The sequence below is a fragment of the Rousettus aegyptiacus genome, unplaced genomic scaffold (genome assembly GCF_014176215.1).
Source record: "Rousettus aegyptiacus isolate mRouAeg1 unplaced genomic scaffold, mRouAeg1.p scaffold_m13_p_18, whole genome shotgun sequence".
Classification (NCBI taxonomy): Eukaryota; Metazoa; Chordata; class Mammalia; order Chiroptera; family Pteropodidae; genus Rousettus; species Rousettus aegyptiacus.
Genome location: NW_023416293.1, coordinates 16,441,211 through 16,465,915, shown reverse-complemented (window position 1 = coordinate 16,465,915; position 24,705 = coordinate 16,441,211). Strand labels below are relative to the sequence as shown.

Below are 24,705 nucleotides of genomic sequence, written 5' to 3'. Positions count from 1 at the left end.
AAACACATAATTAAGACAGAGAGGGGAAGCCAAGGGCAGAGCGACCGGCTGGGAGGCGCAGGGGACAGACAGTTCCTGAGACTGATGAGGTGCGAGCTCAGGTGCTTTTCTTAAAAGCTGCCAGGAAGGAAGGTGGATAAAGGACCCCCAGGGCTATCAGCCAGGTCCGTCCACTAAGGACAGGAGAGGCAAGGAGGGCACCGTCTTCGGCTAGAGGGAGAGTGAGTGCCCTTGAGAGAAGGTCGCTCTATGCCTTTTCCGGAAAGGAAGCCAGAGGAGCCGCCCCCCCCCCCCCCCCCCCCCCGGAGGAGAACACGGCCTGGCGTGTCCCAGGAGGGAGAGCAGCAGAGAACTAGGATGATCTACAGAAAACTGCACCCAAGAGATCTGGACGCCAGGGGATTGTGAAAACCACGAGAAGAGGCTGTCCTTGAGAAACCGTCTGGGACAGGAGAGCTTCGTGCCGTTAAAGTCTGACCCGCGAATTCGTTTCCACTCTGTCCTGGATCAGAAGGCTCACAGCGCGTCTTCTGCCAGAAACAAAAAGAACTGTCCTTCTGCGATGTCTGCCAGGCGCAGGCTCTGTCCCGAGTTACCCAGACTTCCCGGGGGGCAGCGACCTGGGCCGCCACCTGGAGCCCCCGGGATGCCGCCTGGAGCCCCTGGGACGCCGCCTGGAGTCCCCGGGCCGCTCCTGCCACGCCGTGGGGTCTGTGTTTCTGAAAGGGCCAGGGCGAGCCGCCGGGGCCCTGGTTTGAGGGACGGCTTCGTGGTCTGTCGGCGCCAACGGTGCCCTTGCGCCACGCGGCTGCCGGCGCCGCCCCGATCTGAGGGGGCCCGGCGCTCGGGGTTCCCGCCGAAGGGAAGCTGAGCTTCGCCGCGTTCTTTGGGGACGTTTCCTGATGTGGCGTCCCACCCGGCCGGAGGGCATCGCTCACCGACCTCCCGACCAGCGCTCTTCAGAGCGCGGGCTGTGACTCAGCACGAGGCGGTCGCGGAACCAGCCAGGAGCGGCCCAGCCGGCGTCGAAAAGGCAACGACGAAACGACTCACAACACGACAGGCATTTCGGACCACGTCGCACGCCACGCCTCTCGTGTGTCATTTTGCGACGGGCGTGTCGGCGAGCGTGCACGTGTGCACACTGAGTCGCAGCACGACACAGTTCTCACCTGGACAAAACGCCCGGGGGCTCCTGGGTGGTCACGACCGGCTTGTCCTTCCTCTGGCTCCTCCTGCGCCCACAGCACAGCTGACCATGACGCCCGGGCTCTGCCCGCGTGACTCTTGTCCACTCGGTCTGTCCTTCACTCACACGAGGTTTACGGAAGCAGGTGGGACACGGCTCGTCCTGCCCCTCGCCCCCCGCCCGCTCCGCCCACAGCGGAGGCCAAGAGGGACCTGGCGTCGATGGCGCGGGGCGAAGCCCGGCTCAGGGCTGCCCTTGAACCCCGCCCCCATACGTCAGGCCTCCACCCCCGTCACGCGTCAAGCTCCTCTCCGACCCAGACCTACTGTCTGCAAGCACACTTTTTTTTCTGACGTTTGCAGCAGCTTTATTTATAATTGCCAAAACTTAGACGCAGTTAAGCGTCCTTCAGGAGGTAAATGGATGGACAAACCATAGTCCGACAAAGGGATGTTATTCAGCGTTTGAAGGAAATGAGCCATCGGCCGTGAGCAGACGTGGAGGACCCTTCGGGGCGCACGGCGCGGTGGGAGACGCCCCGAGCCGCGCGAGTTTAACGCTCGAGGTCGGGAGAAGGGAGAACTGGGGCGACAGGACGGACTCGGGCTGCCAGCGAAGGGCGGCGGGAGGCGGGGGCGAGCAGGCGGGGCACCAGGGGGCGGGGGCGAGCAGGCGGGGCACCAGGGGGCGGGGGCGAGCAGGCGGGGCACCAGGGGGCGGGGGCGAGCAGGCGGGGCACCAGGGGGCGGGGGCGAGCCGGCGGGGCACCAGGGGGCGGGGGCGAGCAGGCGGGGCACCAGGGGGCGGGGGCGAGCAGGCGGGGCACCAGGGGGCGGGGGCGAGCAGGCGGGGCACCAGGGGGCGGGGGCGAGCAGGCGGGGCACCAGGAGGCGGGGGCGAGCAGGCGGGGCACCAGGGGGCGGGGGCGAGCAGGCGGGGCACCAGGGGGCGGGGGCGAGCAGGCGGGGCACCAGGGGGCGGGGGCGAGCAGGCGGGGGCCCCCCCGAGGAACTCTGCGCGGCGCCGCATCGGTGGACACGTGCCGGTTCTCCATGCCCGAACCTCGAACTGGGGTGTCGCAGCTGGGGGGGCGTGGGTCTGGGGGGGCCGGGGACACACGGTGTGTCGCAGCTGGGGGGGCTCATGGGTCTGGGGGGCCGGGGACACACGGGGCATGGGGTGTCGCAGCTGGGGGGGCGTGAGTCAGGGGGGGCCAGGGGCACACGGGGTGTCACAGCTGGAGGGGGGGCTCATGGGTCTGGAGGGGCCGGGGGAACATGGGGTGTTGCAGCTGTGGGGGCTCATGGGTCTGCGGGGGCCGGGGGCACACAGGGTGTCGCAGCTGGGGGGGGCGTGGGTCTGGGGGGGCCGGGGGCACACGGGGTGTTGCAGCTGGGGGGGCGTGGGTCTGGGGGGCCGGGGGCACATGGTGTGTCGCAGCTGGGGGGGCTCATGGGTCTGCGGGGGCCGGGGGCACACGGGGGTGTCACAGCTGGGGGGGTGGGTCTAGGGAGGCTGGGGGCACATGGGGTATCGCAATTGGGTGGGGCTCATGGGTCTGCAGGGGCCGGGGGCACACGGGGTGTCACAGCTGGGGGGAGTGGGTCTAGGGGGGCCGGGGGCACACGGGGTATCGCAATTGGGTGGGGCTCATGGGTCTGGGGGGGCCGGGGGCACACGGGGTGTTGCAGCTGGGGGGGCGTGGGTCTGGGGGGCACATGGCACGTCTCCCACCGCGGCCCGCTTTGCTGTGAACCCGAGCCTCTGCGTGGCCGAGGGCTGCTGCCAGCCGGCCCCCCGTCCGAGCCTGGGGCACCCGCCTGTGTGTCACGCCAGATCTGACACTCGAGTTTCTCCTCGCGCCGCTGACCCTGACTCTGCCTCCCTCCTCCGGGGCGGGCGGCAGCCCCCCGCCCCTGCCGCAGTCCACACCTGGTCCGCACCCTGCTCCCCGCTGCAGCCGTGAGCGGGGCCCCCTCCCCGCCAAGGCCCTCCTGGCTCATGCCTCCTATTTGGAGGGTCTCCGGGGACTGCGTTTCCATCACTTTACCTGGAAGCCTATTTCACAGTCTAGTGAGTCTGCCCGTCTACGGGATTTTTCTTATCTTCCTGTAAAGATGTTTCTTAATTTTGACCTATTATTCCTAGTCACATCACTGGTACCACCATCAATAATACTTCGACTTTGGGCAAATATAGACACATCTGCTCCTCGCTGACCTTAAGCCTGTGCATTTACGTTAACCCCGAGTCGTCACTTAATCTCACTGATCGTCACTGAATTCCAGCCGACAATCATCACGCGTGTTCCTAACTCCAACGGCGAGAGGCTGCCGTCGGATGCGAGCGCCGGCCTTTCTCTCGCTGGAAATACCCGGGAACGAAGGCGCCCAGCCTCCGATGACCCCTCCCCATTCGATTTTCCCCTGGCTTCTCCATAAAGGGAACAAAAGCATGTAAGTAAAACATCCCGAAAACTCTCACGACACATCTGCCTGCTTCACTTGGTGGTTTGACGTCTATGGCCCCGGGGCCTTTGGTAAGTGCTGCGGTCGAGGGCGAGGACGACCCCGCAAGCCGCGCCCGGCCGAGTCGGCAAACTGTCTGTCCCGTGTGTTGGCCACACTCAGAACTGCCCTCTAGAGGCCCCCACGTGGGATCTTCGTGGGGCCCCGCTGGAGGAAAGGGCCCTTCCCCTCTTCCCGCCGCCCCGACAGAGCTCGGGCCAGGACGGCTTCAACCCTGCAGAATTCCGTCGTGTCCCAAACCCGCGGGGATCTCCGGGCCTGGACCACGTGGGGAGGGGTGTGGCAGGGGGTCCCTGGCCTTGCCGCCGGTTCCTCCGCGCCCCCTCCCTCCTGAGCCGAGGCGGGCACAGGTGCCACGGACCGGCCCACGTCCTGACCGGGATGGGACCCCGGAGCCTGTGCGAGTCCCGGGCGGCGTCTCGCCGGGGGATGCACAGCGCGGCCTTCGGGTCGCTCTGGTCTGTTTGGCGGGGAGGACGGCGGGAGCGCAGGGCCGACAGGGCCCGGCCGCCCTCGCAGAGCCGCATTTCGGCCCATCCACAGTCGGTTCGCGGCGAGGCAGACGACGAGGGGACACACGGGGCGCCACGGGGCCTTCGTTGCTGTTTTCGTCTGAATTTCTCTGAGAACGAAGGGGGTGGAATTTCTTTATAAATGGGTGAACTATCAGCTTTTATGGCTGTGTCAAAGCCACCTCGAGACCTCGGACAACCATCCCCACTGCCCGTGAGACCGGCTGGCAGGCGGGGGTCCTGAGGTGGCCGAGGCGACAGACAAACCAGCTGCGGGGAGGCTGGGGACTTTGCTCCTGGGGGTGCCTGTCAGTGGGCGGGGCGCCCTGGCTTCCTCCACATGACCTCCCCAGAAAGCCCAAGCCGACCGCCCGGCACAGGGGACCGAACCGGGTCGCACCCGGCCCCTCGGGACTGGAGCTGGGGCCGGCGACATCGCATCCACGTCCTTCCGTCGGTCAACGCAAGTCACAAGCCTGGCGGGAGTCACGGGGTGGGCGAGGGACTCAGCCATTCTGCAAACTCCCCGCAGAGGGACATGGGCACAGGGAGAGTCGGCCGAGCGGCGATTTCCAGCGATCTCCCGTCCGTGCTTTCTTTCCATGGATATATCGTGAGGAGACCAGGTTCCACTTAGCGTTTTCAAAACAAATTCATACTTTGGGAGATATTCAGGGCTTTTCTCAGCGTGAAGGGTGGATCGTGACAGCTTCATTTCTCTGGTCAGCAAAGCATCAGCTTAATGTCTTCCGCAGCTGCATCCTTTTCTCTGCCACATCCATGTTCATTTCAGGCTAATCTAAGGGTAGGTTTTCCAAATCGATTTTTGCTTAGGTTCACTCGAATCAATTCATTAGCTCTGAATCTCTTCCTATACACATTTTTAAAGTTAGAATTGCTGAACAGAGAAATTTTTTCCCATGCAAATACACTTAGCTTATCATTTTCTGGGTTCTGAAAACAATATACTGCCCAGTGGGAAAATTCTCTTTCCACTGGATTTTCCCGGCACTATGTCCGGCGAGCGGCGGGGTTAAGTTCGTCCAGCCACACCACCGAAGAGTCAGGGTTCAGGGCCCTCGCCGGAGGAGGAGCGTGGTCCACGTCTCATCCTGAGGTAAGTGAATGGATTCTGAGCAGCGAGGTTAATAGATGTTCATTCACGACGGCCCTCCAGGAGATTATCTGGACAATAAAAAGAAGTTAAAACACGTGCCTAGCCACAAAATTCATCACACAGCCGTGAGGAATAAGCCACGGCTACATGGGAAAATGACCGCATCTAACGGCTAAGAATTCGGAGCGGTAGGTTAGTTACACGGTTAACAGAGGCGTCCCAGGGGAGGGGCCCCCGCTGCGCGCTCGCCTGATCAGCCGCCGCCCCCCCTCGTTCCATGGCTCCGGCACGGCACCGCGGCTCACGATGCTCCCGCCCAGGCCAAGGTTTTGGGTTCCTGAGCTTTTAACCGCGTTATTAAGTGACTCTCTTCAGGGCTTGGCCCAGAGATGTGGCTTTGAAACGGTTTTCCTGTGGTTGCCATCTTTTGATTACCACTTGAAACGCTTCTCCACTGGGTTTTCATGTCTTTCTTTCTTTTTTTCCTTGAGCATATATAATGGAAAACATCTTTGTAATTATCCACGAGTGCTGAAACTTTAATCTCCTCTGTGTAATTGAAATTTCCTCTGCAGCTAAGTGGTTTTTCTGGATCCTCAACAGGCTAAGAACATCTAAATGATGATCGTTCCCTCGGGGGGAAAAATATATGTGAAGTCTCTCTCTCTCAGCCGCTCAATCTCTCTCTCTCTCTCTCTCTCTCTCTCTCTCTCTCTCTCTCTCTCCCCCTCTCTCTCAGTCTCTCTCTGTCTCTCTCATTAAGAAAATTATCTCTTCAGTTTCCATTGCTATTTGTTGTTAACCTTTTAAGGAACACTACTTGCTTTTTTCCCACTTGAATATTTAAGTGTGTGCTGAACAAATATTTATCAAGCGCAATCGTGTGACATGATACAGTAATGTACTAAAAGCTGGGTATATAATGGTGAACAGAACACTCATAACTTTCTGTCATCAAAAAGGTTGTTACAGCATAACAAAAAAAGGCAGAAATAAGTAGGTGAGAGAAAAAAAAACAGTAGAAAAAACTGTTAACACACAGAATCGCATCTTGTAATAAATTCTAAATGAGGTGCAAGGATAAGAAGTGAAGGAGGCAGCGTGCGGGGGGGAAGCCTGACTCGATGGGACCGTCATAGTCCTCGCCGAAGCAGGACATTTAAACCGAAAGCCGGAGGGTGATAAAGCACACGCGAGGAGCGGGGTGAGGGGTGTTCCACGCAGGGGATCGAGAGCTCCGCGCAAGGCGAGGAGCGTGAGCAGAGGCCCTGAGGTGCGGATGACTCCCTAGATCGGGGAGGAGGGTGTGCCCGGAGCCCCACGGGGCAAGCCGGAGTGCAGTACGATGAGCTGCAGAGGCGGGCGGAGGCCAATCACGCGACGCCTTGTAGGCCTGTGATAAGGAGCGTGGATTCTACTCAAGCTCTAAGAAGGAGATTAATGAGTTTTAAGCAGGGAGGAAATATGATCTATGTATTTTTTAAAAAATGACTTTGCCTGCCATGCAGTAGATAGATCCAAAGCAGCGAGAGTCCCGTGGCGATCGGCCGGGAGGCTGCGACTCAGTCACGGCGAGGAGAGAGGACGTTGATCTCAGACACACGCAGGAAGCCACCCGGACAGGACAGGCCACTGGGCTGGGTGTGGAAGGTGAGCAGGAGGCAGGCGATGCCAGCTGTGCGGCCTGAGCAGTGGGGAGGTGGTGGCGATTCACGGAGGATGGGGGGGGGTCCCGTCAGCCAGGACCTCCGCAGGGGACAGAGGGTCCGTGCAGACAGGGAACCGAGCGAGTTTCACGGGGGAGGGCTCACGTGATGACGTGGCAGGGTCCAGGGCGACCACCGGGGATGCCGTAGGACCCCGGGACCGGCGGCAGGGCCCCATTACGGTCCCTCGCCCGGAGGCGAGGGGCGCGCTCAGTCCCTGGAACTCACGGACAGGGGACGGTGCGTTTGCAGCCCCAGCCCTGGGGGAATGTCCCGTGGGCACTGCGACCTTCTTCCCGTAGCAGAATGCAGCCTCTGCCGCCCCCGCCACAGGACCGGCGTCGGGGACTCAGCGCCCCGCCGACCCTCTCCCTGCACCCGCCGGTGCCTCCCAGTGACAGGTGGAGGCGGCCGCCAGCGCCCGCGGCCCGCACTCGGACACGCTCCCTCCCCGCGGCGCGGGCGGCGCGGGAAACGCACAGAGGAACTGTTTGGGGTAGAGGTGAAAAGCCGGGACGCTCTTCGGAGACCAGAACTCGGCAGACGGCCGAGCTGGACGTCCCAGCTGGGACGCTCGCCCCACGCCCGCGGCGGTCGCCGTGGGAGCCGCGCGCTGACCGGGGCGGCGAGTTCGCGCCATGAGCCGAAGGGCCGCGTGGGCCGGGGAGCCGGAGCCGGAGCCAGGGGCACAGGGCCAGCGAGGCCGCCCGGGCAGCGGTCCGAGCGCCCCCGGCCTTGGCTTCCGCGGCAGGCGTCCGACCTCGCCTCCGCATGGTCTGCGCTGCCACCCTAACGGGCCTTCGAAATGTCCGGTCCGCGTAATTTTCCTTTCCAGACCCCGTGAGGCACGACCGCCTCCGAGGGCAGGAGGCCCCGCCGCGGCCGCGCTCCCGAATGCCGGCCCGCTGGGCCGTCGCGGCTCCTTGTCAGCCGTGCTGTTCCCACTGATGTGTCGCTTTTCGTCCGACCTCGGGGGTTTCCCGGCTTTGCTTCTCCCCCTCGTCCGCCGCCCGCCGATGTCACGTGGCCGTGCTCCCGTCTCCTCCTTCGGGCTAATGTACAAAAGAAGCTGCGGAGCTGCCGGTCTCCGAGCGTTCACACGAGCCACTGCGCTCGCGTCCTGGTCATCGTTATTTGGATCAAATAAACTTTCATGAGGCTTTTTCTCAGGCTGAGTATTCCTTCATTGACAACACTCCTGTGACGATGTAGTAGTAAAACGCAGCAACGAAAACTTTAACGTCTAATATTTGCCAATTTTTGTGACGACACGGCAGTTGGCCTGCGCTGCCGGTCGCACGGCGAGCGGACTCGGCTACTCTGGAGAGCGACCGGGCACCGCCGGAGTCGCGCGTGCCGTGGAAGCTGGCGAGTCCCGCCCTAGGCGTGACATCCTAGAGAGTCAAGCTCACGTGGACACGGGGCAAGAGCATTAGTGGCGGCATTGTCGATAACAAGGAAAGTCTGGAAAAAACCGACGTGCCCCCCCGACGGGCACGGGCAGGGAACGCGATAACCCCAGCATGGTGGCTACCCCGTGAGCGGGAGGAGGGGCGGCAAAGGGGCTTTCTCTTTATCTGTATGTTTTGCTTAGAGGCAGAGGAGTGAGAGGGAGGGGGGGTGGGGCGAGAGAGAGAGAGACTGAGCGCAGCACCGTGCCAGCATGGGCTAGATCCAGGGCATGTGTACACAGGACTTCGTTGTATTACTGATTTTCTGAACGTTTAAAATATTACATAATAAAAACAAGCGAGCGAGGGCAGAGACTGGAGATCAAGCAGAGTCATTTACATTCTGCTCTTTAAAACATACACAGCGAAACTGGTTGTCTATGAAAGAATGTTAAAAATGTAGATTCAGGGACGAAGGGGTCTAAATGCCCGCCACGGTCTAGCTCCTCCTCACACTCTGGAAGCTACCGGGAGCTTCGCTTGTGTTTTATAACCAGGCTATTTCGGGAAATGCACTTGAGGCTCGGCGCTCAGAATCCTGCGTTCTGCTGGGCTTCTCAGGAGGCGCCATATGTCGGGACGGTGATAAGCCCGAGGAGCATCTGGCGCGAAAGCCACGCGGGCTCCCGGGGACCCGGTTGCATAACCGATCGCGAGAGCAAACTCAGAGGACGAAGGTGACATCGAGGACGCGCAAAGGTCTCCCCCCCCCACCCCGGTCCGCGGTCACCCCCACGCTTCGCCCAGGCGGACCGGAGACTGTCAGCCAAACGGACTGCTGGGAGGCACCCACCGAGGGGCTCTGGTCTGGATTTATTCCTCAGGGGATCGGGGGGCCGGTTTCACGGAGCGCCATCTCCAGCGCCAGCCCCCAGGTTTCCGGATGGCAGGGGGGCCCTCGGCTACGCGGCGAGGCAGGCAAGCGCGGAAGCCAGGGAGAGATGCCGGTGTCACCGAGGCACGCAGGGCCAGGAGACAGTCCCCACACACACCCTGGAGGCGGCCGCCTGGCAAAGTCGGTCTTACTAAACCAGAGCTTCCCTCGGCCTTCCTGGAACGGGACACAGGAGAGTCCCTTGCGAAGCCCTGCGGCTCTGCGAAGGCCTCTCTGCGTTACGTGCATGCAAGCAGAACACACGTGCTAAGAACCGAACCCCCGTTCTGACCCGAGGAAGCTGAGAGGAGAGCCAGTCTGCACGGGGTTAAGCGAGCCGCGGGGAACTGGAGGGCGCCCAGGACGCCTACGCTTTCGATGTGCGGAACCGTTCGTGTCCGTGGCGGTGGCTGGCGCCCCCGCCAGCAGGAAGCCCCGGTGTGCGGGGCAGTGAGGGGGGGCGCGTCACTCGGCGCGAGCAGCCCCGCGTGAGGCAGTCACAGCCCGCGGGGACGTCTTTGCTGTTTTGGCTTCAGGCCGTCATTTCAGTAAAAGCGTCTCCAATGCCAGTTTTTAGAGGTGGACAGTGTGATCAGTGAGGTGGGAAGACAGCACCAAGCAGCTCACATTCCAGGAAGGGAGCATGGGGGCGGAGCAAGTTCCCCGGGGCAGAGGCTCCGCCCCCAGACACTTGGCTCCGGCTCTTCTGATGGCCCAGGGCAGGGAGGACCTGGCTGGGGAGAGGCTGGCACGCACATTCGGACCTTTTCAGGACAGGAGGAAGACCTCCCTCAGGCTCCCGAGCGCCATCTCAAAGAACCAGGAATTCTCTTAGGAATTCTGGATCTTACAGCCATGCTGCCCTGAACAAGCCCGATCCCATCTAATCTCGGAAGCTAAGCAGGGTCGGGCCTGGTTAGTACTTGGGTGGAAGACCACCTAGGAAGACCAGGTGCTGTAGGCGTAAAAAATAAATAAGGGATTATAAGCTGACAAGGTCCTTGCAACCTGTGAGGTCAACCAAGGGTTGCCTCGCCTAAAAAAATAAAAAAGAAATAAAAAAAAAAGAATTCTGGACTTGCAAGCAATACTTTTCAGACCAAATCTTTTGACAGGCGGCTCCTCCATAGCTAAAGCAGTGGTCATTTTTACGTCATTCCGGGTCCAGAATTCAGTCCCAATCCACTGCCCACTGTTCGGGCCGACGCCAAACAAGGTGTGAAATACCGGACTCCAGGCGGTTGTTGGGTGTGAGACTCTCTGTAACTGGACGGCTTCCCTGAAGGAAACGGAGACAAAGCCCCGAAGGTGTTTAGGAGACGAGCCGCAGAGATCTCCGGGGAGAAAGGGGGGCTGAGGGCCCCTGTGTCTTTCCCTACGTTCGCTGCTCCCCCGTTAGGATTTCAGCCACAACCAAGTCCACTTCCTAATCCTGTTCTAGCTCAACTAGGAGATCCTTCAAAAAGAACCATGTTATAACCAAGGAGAAAACAAAAGATGAGCAAATGAAGCATGTAATTTCCTCAGCAGCCAGGCTGGCAGGTGCGGGGGTCCGATCCCGCGGTAACTGCCGAGCCGGCCCCACCCACGTCCTTCTTTCCATCCTGTGACCTGCGGCCCTGGTCTCCTCTCTCTCAGAGCCTGTTCCTGGACCAGTGAGCGCAAACACTCTTTGCTAAAACCCAGAACATCCCACTGGGTCCCATCTCGCTCTACACAGATGCTTCAGGCTCTTTCGTGGTGATGCACAGTGGCAGCTCCTACCCCACTCGCCTCACCCCCACCCCCGAGGCATTCAACGGAAAGGGACAAGCATTTTTGTGTACCTTCCAAGGCGAGACACGAAAGACCTGGACAGAACATTCTGGGAAGGTTGTTGAAACCTTTCGGACGGAAGAGCGGATTTCCCGGCTGAGGCTTTAACTGAAAACGCACCTCCCCAGAGCAGCGAGCAGACGCCACACCACGGGAGGGTCTCTGCCTCGGGACACGCGGCCCCACACGCACGTGCTCACTGCCCCGTGCGCTGGACAGAGCGAATTTGATCCACTCCTGAAATCGGTCCCACAACAGAGAATCCACACAGCAGGATCAGGACGCAAACGCCACTTGAGTCTCCACCGACCAGGTCACGGCGCTTCAACTTCCACTAGGGTCAGAGGTGCCCCCAGCAGAACCGAGGACGACGCTGCTAACAGGGTTCAGGGTTAAAAGTAAAAATACCAGGTTGACTCCTCTCCCAGCAGGTGGCCTTTAGCCCAGCCCCAGCCCCTCCCTTGGCTGGCCTCGCCTCCCTCACCTCGGGGCTGCGCAGCCCCCCCCTGCTGACAGCGCCAGCAGGCAGTGACCCAGGGCTGTTAGAGAAGGCGCAGGACCCCGTCTCCTCTCCTCACCAGCGGCACCCTCCCCGGGCTCCGTGGAGAGGAGACCTCTGAGCCCCTCCTCATCGCCCCACCCCACCCTCTGAGCCCCTCCTCATCGGGCCACCCCACCCTCTGAGCCCCTCCTCATCAGCCCAACCCGCCCGCTCTGTGCCCTTCCTGACTGTCCTGTCCGCCAGCAGCACCCCCCGTTTCCCAGGGCCCCTAGGGGCTCACACTCATTTTTCCACCTCTTCAGTTCAGTGGGGTTTTGGAAGGAAAGGACCATAACCTTTCCTTAATAAAAGATTTTAAGCAAAAATTCTCATCTAAATTTTGTTTTTTTGGAATACATGAATTAGTGTAACAGAGACACGGGCAGTGCCCAGAGAGCAAGGGGGGTCCCCCAGTGCTGTGGCTCGGGGAGCCGCCCCGATGGGGGTCCTCGCGAAGTCTGTTACTTCCTGCTGTGACAGATCTTTGGGGAAACGCAGTAAAAAGGCTTGGTCCTTGACCAAGTCAGCGTTCCTTGTATTATTCTGGGAGATGGACCCAGCCAGTCTTGGCTGACAAACTGCCATTCGGCACAACTCTAAACATCCCAGTCCAAACTAAAACACAGAGAGCTGGAAGGATGGCCACATCTCTGGGCCCGAGGGCCGTTAATGACTGGACAGATGTAAATATTGTTTATCTTATTTACATGTAGCTTTCTTTGCTATGAAATTTCTTTGCCTTACCAACAACACAATCTGGTAATTAAAAGGTTGTTTTTTAACTTATGGTTTTGACCTATGTTGGCAACAAATAAAAGTTTGGTTCCCGTGTTTAATTCCACAATAAATGCATGGCTTGTACAGGCGGAAAACTAAATGCAGGTACCGCTACTACAGAGAAATGAGTTCCGACGACTCCCCCCGCAACCAACTCACACACACACACACACTCACACACACTCATACTCTCACACACTCACACTCACACACTCACACTCACTCACACTCACAAACACTCATACTCACACACTCACTCACACACTCAAACCCTCACACACTCACTCACTCATACTCTCACACACTCTCACTCACACACACACTTACACTCACACACACGCACACACTCACACACACACACACACTCATACACTCACACACTCATACTCACACTCTCACACACTCATACTCTCACACACTCACTCACACTCACACACGGCCCCCCGGCGCCTCTTGCACCCTCTCCCATTGTTCTGCCCACGGCAGTTTTGACACCTATGGTATTCAGAAAAGCTGGACTGCAGCAGCTCAGTTTTATAATCGAGTGACAGGTCTCCCTTCTTTGTGACCCTGAAATACTATTTCACGTTTTAATGATTGTGAGCAATTAAGAAGATAAGGCTCCAGGAGTAGCAGCTATTACGACGTTCTTTAAAAACTAAGTTTATAGGTTGTAGAATTAACACATGAAGTGGAATTTGAAGACAAGACACACATCGGAAGTACTAAATGTGTGTAAGACAATGAGTACTTTCCCTGTGAGCTAGAAAAGCCCATTCTAGAAATATATTCATGGGATAACAAAGAGCAGCTCACTCGGCTACTCAGTTTTACAATTTCAAGTTCGTCGGTTCTTAAGTCTTTGTTGTATCTCAGACACGTTGAATTCTTCACTTTCCTCACCTCTCATCACAGGCGATGACTTACTCTCAAATAAGTAAAACAGTTGGTTTTTAAGGAATTTGTCAGGTGAATCTGAGGTAATTGCTTCTATTTTTTGTCTCCTCCATGGTAATGAGAAATTGCTAACAATTTATACACTGAGTAGATGTTATTCGAACTCAACAAATTCCCTTTTTACCATTCCAGTCACAATCCCATGAATGTCGAGCTCATTCCCATCATTATCCTTTTATTCATACTGTTCTTCAAAATATAACATTTTCATCTCTTACATCCTCTAAATTCTATCGATTATTATGATCATTCCAAAGATGATGCCTGCATAATTAATTACCTAATAAGAGAGGAAAATTAGGGCCTCACTTCAGGCATCCAAAAAGTTAGATATAGTAAGGAGTGTAAAAATCAAAATATAAAACACATGTAAATATTTGAACACAGAATAAGCTGTGAGTGTACAATTAATGAAATTATGACTAGACTTCATAAAAACGAACTTTCATACATTAAAAATTACTACCGAACAACTTAAAACGACAATAAACTGAATTGTATAGGAAGACGCCATTTTTAGCTTTCTCCAAACACTTCAGAGACCACCCGAGGGCTGTTTATATCCAGGCAAACAAAAATATCACAGTGAATAACCATATCTCCAATAAAGATTTTCAGCAGTTCGTTTTTAGGCTTTCTGCTGGGTTTTACTGCTTAATTCTGTTCCCTCCTGTTAGGTATTTTAAATGCATAGCCTTCATTAACTTGTTCAACAACTGCTTTTATTGCACCCTGAGCACACCTAGGTGAGAGGTACCAAGGGCAGAAGACATCGGCCCCTCCCATCACACAAGTCAGGCCTAACAGAAGATAAACATTAATCACATAAATCACACAAAGAAACAAATAACACGTAAAAAGCACTGACTGGGGGTTCTAACTTATTTTTGCATCTGTCTGCATCTCACACAGCAAGCCCTCCATACTTAAGTGACTTCTTCCCATTAAAATGTGAGGCTATCCTCATGAACTGGCTTTTTTCAATGGTGTGCATGAACCCAGCTGGAGGGTGATCGATATTATAGGGCACTTTGAGAGAGAGGATTTAGGCCAACAGACACTTTTATTTTAATAAGATCAAACATCTTAAATCTTACCTACGTTATAAGGTGATTTCATGATCAATAGTGTCAGGTTTAATGGTAGAACACTAAACAGCAAAGAAATGACATTTCATAAAAAAAAAACTTCATAATTTACATACTAAAAATAATGTAGTTATTAAAATTGTTTCACTAACAGCACACACAGGTTATAAAAAATTAAATGTTTTTTAAAAGCACGTTTTTACACCGTGTAGCCTGGAAGTTTATTTATTACTAATTCACATATATCTTTGCATTGCTTGGAAATATTCAGTGAACCAACTTCATCGCTGTCTTCTCCAAAGTAATCTGGCGTACTGTTCTCCAGGACATTAAGCTCCAGTTCTGACAAATTAGACGGCAGATAAGAACTCATTTGAGATGTCTGAGGTGACTGGCTTCTTTCTAAAGACTTGAAACCAGTTCTTGTTTTAATAGAGACATTCTGACCCCTTTTTCTGACTTTAGAACCATGCATACTATTTTTGTCTCTCTGGTTTTCTTTCTCGTCAGTCCAATGTGAAGATAAGTCACTGGTAGAGACAGTAGATGCTTCCTCCAAACTTTTACGCCTAGTCTTTGGAAGATGAGATCTTCTACACGAGTGCACTGGTGACCCAGCTGAGTAAGGTGGGCTAAGAACAGAACTCTTTTCACTGCTATTTTTCCTCATGGCTGATCCTGTTTCACTGGACTTCCTTGTACATTGGCTATGTTTTGAATTTTCTGCGCCTGGACTCTTATCGCGAGCTTGCAAAATTCCATTAGTGTCCTCAGTAGTACAGAAATCTTCAGAATAGCAAGGGCTGGTAAAGTCATCGGAGTACTTCAGTTCCGAGATGCTCTCAGAGCAGCTCTTTTCACCTGGTTTATTTTCACTCACATCAGCAGTAAGAATGTCATTACCAATGGTTTTGACACGGCTATCATCCATTGCTTTATCTACTACAACTCTATCAACAGCTGCAACCTGTTGGAAAACAAATGGACTTTGGACTTTCATTTCCATTTTTCCTCCCAAATCGTTTGTATTAGTAAACCTTTCTGAAACAATGGAATTTGCAGGACTCAAAATTTCTTCCAATGAACCATTACTGGTTCTATTTTCATCGCAGTCAACTGTCTTTTCGGTTGTGCACTTCAGCATAGTTTCTTTAGTTGTGCTGTCATCAAAAACTGCACTGATTTGCTTTAAGCTATCACTGTTTTCAGCAAAAGATGCACCTGATTCTAAATACTTATCTTTAGGCAGCTGGTATGGCTTCTGATGTTCTGCAAAGCTTAACACTTTGACTTTGGATGATGGAATTCTGAATTTTGCAGCCAACATCTGTGCTTGCATTTTTCTATACTGCTCTCTCTTTTCGTGTACTACCAACATACCAGGATTTGTTTGCTTTAAACGTAGTTTAAGTGTATTTGTTAATCCATAGAGCAGCTTCCCCCTGGGAATTCTTTTTTGGGGAACACCACTGTCCTTTTCAAAATGTTTGCCTTTCTTAAGATTTTCAACTTGGTTCTTTTTATACTGAAGACTCACTGACTTTTCATTTTCCCCCATAGGAAGGCTGTCTTTCTTAGATTCAGATTGACATGTAGATTTGGCATAAGATTCCGGTGCCTTCTCATCCTCGGTTCTGTATAACCAGGCCAAGTGAGGGTGTATGTGAGCAGGGGTTGCCACCGGCTGGTTGTTCAACAAGGACAGCTCAATCAACAAAGCGTTTAGCAAAGGCAGCTGCCTTATTGTATCGATTCTGTTTTGTTCAGTTTCAGGCTGACATGGACTTTGATTACTTGCTCCCACTTTCTGAGCATTTGGGGGATTAACAAGCCCTGGAGAACTCTCACCTGTTGCAGAATTGGTGTGTTTTGGAGAATCGGTACGTGTTGGGGGATTTACAAGTTTTTCTTCAGGAAGAGTACCACCCAGTTCCTCAGGTATATTCATGTGAGGCTTAATGGTGATTTGACCCAGTGCAGGAGTTCTCTTTTCTTGGGTCAGATGAGTGTAATACAGAGGAGGAGGGCAAAAGGTGTTAGTTTCCATGTCCAACTCTGTGACGTCCTGGTTTGGGGGGCTGGCCCTTCCCACGCCGCTGGCATTTGAACAAACAGAGTTGGTGTTGCCATTCTCCAGAGGGCCTGTGTCCCCAGAGCTGGCCTTGCTGTGGAAAACTGCCCCCTTCAAACCCTTCCGTGCCTCCACGATTTTCAAACCCACCGGGGGCCGATCATCTGGGCTTGGCTCCGAGCCTGGCCGCTGCAGCTGTGTTTCCTGCGGGGCTGGGGGACTGATCTCAACCGCCTGCCGCACCTCCACGCCGTCCACCCCGCCTCCTGTGGACGTGATCGGCAGCTCGAGGTGGCCCAGCACGCTGCTCCCTAGGTCAGTCAGGCGGTAGCCCAGCGCGATGTCCCCGATCCGCTGCCCCACTTGGTTATGCAGGGAGAAAGTTCCCCGGTGACCCTGGGAGCAGCCGGAGGCGGCGGGCCCCAGGACCCTGCGGGCCGCGGCGGCCAGCGGCACGCTGCAGGAGCCCAGCAGCTGCGGCGCGGGGGTCGGGCGCCCGGGGGGCAGCTGCAGCAGCAGGGCGTGAAGCGGGCTCGCGAGGAGCCGGCGGCGCAGCGTGGCGGGGCGCAGGCGGAAGAGGCACGACTTGCCGCGACCGAAGCTGACCAGGCCGGGCCGGGGTTCCGGGGCGGGCGCGGCGGGGCCGCCGGGCGGGTACACCAGCAGCGTGGGGAAGTCCAGCAGGCGGAGGGCCACGGCGGGGCACAGGACGCGCGATGGCGGCGGCGGCGAGGCCTCCTCCGCCTCCTCCTCCTCCCCCGCCTCGCCCGCCACCGCGGGCGGCGGCAGCGGCCCGGCGTCCAGGCGCACCCAGTCTACGAGCAGCTCCAGCGAGAAGAGCCGCTCGGCCGAGGCGGCCGCCATTGCCGTTGCCCCAGGAGACGCCGCAGCGGCGCGCCCGACCGGAAGTCGAACCCTTCGTTCTCGCGAGAGACGCGGCAAGCCGGCGCCGGCCTGCTCTCGCGATACTTGAGGGGCCGGCCCTGGAGGTCTGCGCCGCCGCGGCTCTGGGCACCTTGGCTGCCGAAAGCGTTTTGCCTCCCCGGCTGGTATTAGCGCAGTTGCTTATGACAACACGAACGCTATGAATAGCAATCAGTCAGTCAGTCAGGCAAGGAAGCATGTACATAAGCACACAAATTAAATCCTATTTCGGGTTTTGCCCGTGTTGCCATCACCGCCGATCCCATGCAGTTTTGCGGTCAGGTCAGATCGCTCCGAAGACCCCTGAAAATCGGGACGCCCTCCCCAGAATCCGGGCTGCAGGAAGCCGCTTCGCCGGCCGCGGTCCCCCTCGGGCGGCGGGTCCCCCCGGGAGGTGGCGACACGGCCCCCGGCGGCCCGGGGCCTCCGTGTGGTGACAGGGCGGCGCGGCCCGGCGCAGGGAGGGTGGCCGCATTGCCAGCCCCGCGGCCTCCACGCGGGAGGGTAAGGCGCCTGCGTCCATTCTCCATTCACGGGGCAAATACATACACGTGGGGTGGGGGTGGGGAGCGCAGACCTTCCGGCCCGCGCCCCGACTTTCGAGGAGACAGACTCGATCTCAGCGAGCTGGTCCTCCGCGTTGAAACAGGCTCACGCGAGGAGCCTTGAACGTCAGGGTTAGAGTCTGGGCTTCACTCTGCATAAGTTGTTCCGAATGAACGTAGTACGATCATATCCGTGTTTGGAAATGAAGCCGTACAGATACAAAGGATGGATTCTAAGAAGAAATGAATCTAGAGTAATCTATCAGGAGGCTAGTGCAGTGGTCCAAGAGATGACTGCGGCCTGACGGTGATCCGGGTCCTTGGGGATGAAAAGGAAGTAAGAGAAGAGGCATTAGCAATAGCAGAATTTGGAATTTAGTGATTGAGAGAAGTTACGGATGAAAACTTTGCCGCCGAAAGAGGAAGAATTAAAGAGGCATCAATTTGACTTTAAAAAGATAGTCAAGAGAATGAAAAGCCACATACTTGGAGAAAATATTTTCAAAAGACATATCTGATAAAAACGTGCGAATTAAAATATACAAAGAACTCTTAAAATGCAACAATAATGGAAAACAGTATGGAGGTTCCTCAAAACTAAGAATTGATCTACCATATGATCCAGCAATCCCTCTACTTGGTATTTACCCCAAAGACTTGAAAACCCATATCCAAAAAGATATTTGCACAGCGATGTTCATAGCAGCATTATTCACAGTGGTCAGGACATGGAAGCAACCAAAGTGTCCTACGATAGATGATTGGATAAAGAAGCTGTGGTACATAAATACAATGGAATATTACTCGTCCCTAAGAAGATACGAAATACTGCCATTTGCGACAACATGGATGGACCTCAAGATAATCATGCTAAGGGAAATAAGCCAGACAGAAAAAGTTGAAAATTGCATGATATCTCTTATATGTGAGATATAAACCTAAAAACAAATGAGCAGGATAAACAGACTCATGGACACGGACTATAGACTAGTGGTTACCATCGGGGAGAGGGGAGGAGCCGGAGGTAGATAGATGTGGTAGAAAGGGTCAAATACGTGGTGACAGAAAGAAATGTAACTATGGGAGGCGAACACAGTGTAAATATATATATGCTTCACTGTTAAAGTGTATAGCTGAAATGGATTTTATTAACCAATGTCACCATAAAATTAATTAATTAATTAAAGTAGCTTCCCTACAAAGAGAAAAAAAGTGGGAAATGTGTATTAAAAAAAAAATGCAACAATGAACTCAATAACAAAACCGGAGTGAACTCTAACATAAACTATGGACTTCAGGTGAGGGTGACGTGTCAATGTGACTTCATCCACTGTGACAAACGCACTGCTCTGGTGGGGGGCATTGGTAATGGGGGAGGCTGCACATATGTGGGGTCTGGGGGTACATGGGAAATTTTTATACCTTTGGCTCAATGTTACTGTGAACCTAAAACTGCTTTAAAAAAATAAAAAAGCTTATTAAAAAGAGCATAACAAAATGCTGGAAGATTTAATAAAAATAAGGAGCTAAAATGAGAAAAAGGAAAATGGAAGAAATACAGGAAAGACGCTCTGCACTCTTAAGGAACAGAAATGTAAAAAGGGCAAGTTAAAGCCCTCTGCCCTTACTGTAGTCACAAACCCCTTGCAAACGCGCCTCTGGCAAGTCCGGGACCTTAGTGCTGAGAATTGCTTGAGAGGCAGGCTGGGGGTCCTGATACAGCTGTCTGGCCCTTACAGTCTCCCTGTTGTCTTCCAAAGGCTTGTACTTCGGGGCGCTAGATACACATGTATTCTTGAGGCAAGAAGACCTCAGAAGCTCACCCCCCACAATCATCATTCAGGACATGAGATAAAAGCCAAGCAGGCGCCCTGCCCCAGGACCCATTAGAGGCTTCTGGAGTCTAAGCCAGTGCCCTCCTCTCTCCTAACGGGGTTACCACTGGACTTCACACACAACTTCAACACCAGAAACAGCCAGACCTTTAACTGCACACACCTCGACACATTCGTAAACCGATGACATGTCTTCAACCCTCAGAATGCGTGCAGTGCTTAAATGTGGATCTCTTTCCACCCCCCACACCTGTGTGTGTGTGTGCGTGTGTATGTGGTTTGTTTCTAGTCTTTTCATCCCCTCCTGTTTCTAAATTTCTGCATAGGGGAATCGTAGCTTTTGCATAATGCTGTCATTAAGTCAGGGAGAGAATTAGCATCAGAACCATGATCACCACCTCTCATATCATAGACACAAAATAGCTGTTGTAAGTACAAATAATCTAAAGAAATTCTGTACATTGGTACCAAGGCTCTGCATTGCATTTTCAATTCTCATTTTAAACTTGTCAGGACTCGATTTTAGAAATTTCTTCACTTATGAAGGGCAAACATTGGGGGGGGTGCGGAGAATAGGGCGGGCGTAGGGGCTGGGGAGTGAACTACTAGTGAGTAAAGGGGGGAAAGGAGCCCAAACCCTGCTCTGATGAATCTCTCTCCCAGAAAAGAATGAAAAAGAGAAATCGTGCAGCATCTTAAGGCATTGCAAAGACGGGTTCGCCAGTAAGCTGCATGCTGCGTGGTGTTGGTAGGCATGGTTAATGAGAGCTGTGACCACACTGGCAGTTAGAAATGAGGATTAAAACATCGGTTTCTCTGTTTCACAACTGCACGACTCTGGGCCAGGTTCATCACCCCTGGGATGTGTCCTCCCAGAATATCCCACGGATCCTCACGCCGCAGCACGCATGTTAAAATGCAGATTCCCGGGTTCTGCATCCGGAGATTTCGATTCACTAGATCTGAAGCGGGGCCCGGAGGTGTGCATTTTACCTAGTGTCCCGGATGCTTCTGATGCAGGGGGCCCCACCACTCGTCCTTGAGGACCGCCCCTCATTTCTGGTGCATCGCGACAGCTGCATTATGTCGGTGTCATAAACTGTAACAAGTAGGAAGTTATTGTCATCAAGCCGGCGGAAGAGCAAAACGAAACGCTGTTAGGCCTTTGGCCTAGACCATCTCGTCGGGACTAATGCCGACGGCTTTTCCACGAATAGGTTTATTTTAAGCGACCAGCGGTCTATCTAAGTCTCCGCCAAGAGCCCGCCATTGTGTTCATCATGACTGAGATACCTATCTTTCGAAATCTGGGAAATACACCAAAAGTCGTGATAACTTCTTCCCACCCACCAGTCCCGGGGAAGGCTCCGAGCTCAAACTGGAGTGGGCGCGTGCTAGGACCACTCTCCCCGGAGCGCCGTTGCCGCCAAGCCTCCTGCCGGCGCTTGTCGCCGCGTCTGGTCCTTTACGAGTTCCCTAGTCCTCACGGGAAGTAACCCCAGGACGTTACTGGGTGCTCACAATGAAACTAACTTGGAGAAGTTAAATGATGGATACAAATATGAGCACGATAAGTGACGAAGCTGGCATTAACTTTTTTTTTAAGCTTGTGTTTATTCCAATAAACTCCCTTAGCTTGTTTGTCTCTGCCCAAGGAGAATATTAATGTGCGGAACGCCGACAATGTTCGATTCAGAAACGTATTTTGCAGTACAGAGGAACAGTTAAATACCACCACAGGAGCTACAAGAGGCGGAAGGGGGTACGACCTGTGAGAAAACGGACCCGGCTTCAGTAAGTCGAGGTCGTGGAGAGAGGGGAGGGAGGGAGCGGGCTGCTCCTAGCTAAGAGTCTTAAAAGGGACGGCGGCCAAATGTCAAGTGTGGCTCTTTAGACTCTTATCCAAACAAACCAACTTAAGAAAAGAAAAGAAAAGAAAAGAAAAGAAAAGAAAAGAAAAGAAAAGAAAAGAAAAGAAAAGAAAAGAAAAGAAAAGAAAAAGACAACAGGGGCAATTGGATTACGAGCGGGAATTAGATGACACAGAAGCATCGCTGTTAACCTCGAGGGTGTCACTGTCATTAAGGTTATTTTAGAAAATGTTCACTCGCGCGGAAGAGGCCAAGCACAGCAGCGGAAACGGGGTGGCAAAGCCTGGAATGCTTCGCGGTGCCTCGGGAGCTTCGAAAAATTGAATGGGTAAAGCAAACGTGGCAGAGATGATGGCCAGACCTACGCAATAGGTAAGTGTATGTTCATTGTGCTATTTTCTGCACTTAGTGTATGTTCGCACCCTGTCGCAATGAAAATGCGAGTGTGTCGAGTCTCACAGGTTTCGTACCAGGTCCGCCATAAAGACGGTGCCACGGCAGAGCCGCGGGCTCGGGGCGGCCAGGCGTCCTCGCTGGGAGCCGTGCGCTTCTGCACCGCCCAGAATGGCGCGCCGGTGGCTGCCCCAGCAGCCTCTTAAAATAAAGTGTATTTGGAAGTAGGTCACATATAAATAGCCTGCCCCCTATTTATAGATCCTCAAGGCCAGGAATGTGTGCAGTTCCTTCTGACCTTGCCTCATGTCTCCGTGTGGCCGCTGGAAGGGGCGAGCGGGGTTCTGCACGGCGAAGCAGAGCCCCCTCCCCGCCGCCCCTTTGGTACGTGTGTGATCTTTTCATTTGCGTCTCTCACTTCCTGCAGCCGTGTGAGGGCAACAGGCGCGATTAGCCTGAAAGGTTATTGTTGTTTTTAATATGCTTGTGTTTATCATGTCCGGAACTGGAACTTTAAAAGGAAATTGGCTCCGTGGGTACTACATAGTTTATATATTTATCTCTCATCATAAAATCTTAAGTACACAGTGACATTTCCTAGTTTCAAATAACAACACAGGACCCTCCAAGACCAGATCCCAACCTTTATTTCTGCCGGCTAAGTCGGACCGTGTCGAGTTCCTCTTTCACGCACCCGGTGTCCTGTTCTCGGTGCTGTTTTTATTTATGTTCCGCCTTCCCTCTGCCTAGCATACTCTTCCCCACAGGTCTCGGCTTGAGCTCTCCTCAAAGTCGAACTGAAATACCGTGTCCTTTTTGAAAGTCTTTCCTGGTCATCCTGGTGGAAGGGACCTTTCATTTCCAGTGGCGCTGAATCTCTTGCAAATGGTTTTTCAATTTTGTAGATTTGTTCTTCCGCACGCAAGTTACTGCGCCTGGTTCTAAGCGCCTCGATGATGTTCCTGACAGTTAGCACAGTGCCTTGTTTCTGCACACAGGATTTGTATATATTTGACGTATTTATAAACGAAGACTCTAATCCTTTACGTGCCTGGCAGAGCGCAGAATTTGGAAAATATCCTGAGCTAAAAATTCACGAAGTGGGTTTTTAAAGAGAGCTCTGATTCCCCCCCATTTGCGGTGTCCTTCGGGTGGAACAGAGCTTTACAGGAACCAAGGACAACGTGGTGGACTGTGTGGCCCTTTCAGAGAGCCTACTGCGATCACTTTGCCTCCACGCCGAGGTCGCGGTCACTAAGCCCAAGGCCCCAGGCAGCGAGACTCGAACAAACAGGATCCAGTGCCCCTGTCCCCACGCGGTTTCGGGGTGCGGCTCCTCCGGAGCGTCCCTTTGGGTCAGGCGGCAGGTGTGAACGGCCGCCGAGGGCTGCTCAGTGCCCTGCTGCAGCCACAGCCGAGGCAGAACGAGAGCACGGGAGTGTGAGCCAGTCACCCGTAACGTGTGACGGCTGAAGGAGACTGCCGCCCAGCCCGCCACAAACAGACCCCGCGGGCCCTCGGCACATCCTGCCCTCTCCATGCGATGTCACCGTTCTGCTCCCCTCCTTCCCGCCCGCGGAGCCTCGCCGTAGAGGGGACCCAACGCACACGCGTGGCTCCTCAGCTCACGGCCCCCAGGCCCCACGTGGGGGCCGGCCACCGGCCACCCGTGAGGATGGCTGCTGTCAGACATGGCACGCGCCGGCCAGGCTGTGGAGACTCAGGCGCCCCGGCACTCTGGCTGGAGCTGTGAAATGGCACTGGCACCGTGGAAGGCCTGGCACCCTTGGGACTGAATCCTGTCCGCTCACATGCGTTAGCTGCAGCCCTAACCTCCAATGTGACTGTTGGCGACAGGGCCTTTAAGGAGGTAATTAACGCCACATGGCGCCATTAAGGTGGAGCCAAAATCCAGTTGGGCCGGGGTCCTCATGAGGAGAAAAAGCAGCACCGGGATTAGGCGGCCGCGAGAAGAGGCCGAGGGGGACCCGGAGCGCGGAGAGACCTCCCGCCGGGAACCGGGGATGCCGGCCCCTGACCTTGGCCTCGGGGCGTCCGGAACTGTGAGAAAATAAATTTCTGTCGTCCAAGCCGCCCAGTCGGTCCCAGCTGACGAGCACGGGTGGTTCCTCAAAAAATTAAAAATGGGACTACCATGTGGCTTAGCGACCCCCGTGAAAGCCGAGTCTCGAACAGATGTTTGCACGCCCACGTTCGCCCCGGTGCTCCTCGCGAGAGCCAAGAGTGGGAGCCCCCCCAGGTGTCCATCGGCAGATGACCCGGCAAAGAACATGCGGTGTATCTACACAGAGGACGGTTACTCAGCCTTTTCCAAAGGGAGGAGGTTCTGACACAGGCTACAACATGGACGAACTTCGAGGACATGATGCTGAGCAGGGTAAGCCAGTCACAGAGGGACGGGCACTGTGCGACTCCCCGTGTGTGAGGTTTCTACCCGAGTCCAATCCATAGAAACACAACCAGCACGGCGGTTCCCAGGGGGAGGGGGAG

At 54.8% G+C, this 24,705-nt stretch overlaps 1 protein-coding gene and 1 pseudogene across 1 annotated transcript; one reads left to right on the top strand and one right to left on the bottom strand.

The window, feature by feature from the left end:
* Positions 1-10,222: 10,222 nt before the first annotated feature.
* Positions 10,223-10,341, top strand: LOC118613512 (annotated as a pseudogene).
* Positions 10,342-13,625: 3,284 nt separating this feature from the next.
* MAP10 (microtubule associated protein 10) lies at positions 13,626-17,514 on the bottom strand. The gene has a single exon (XM_016163374.2). It carries the CDS (start codon positions 17,488-17,490, stop codon positions 14,755-14,757), a length of 2,736 nt encoding a protein of 911 aa, XP_016018860.2. The 5' UTR covers positions 17,491-17,514; the 3' UTR covers positions 13,626-14,754.
* Between the last annotated feature and the right edge of the window lie 7,191 nt (positions 17,515-24,705).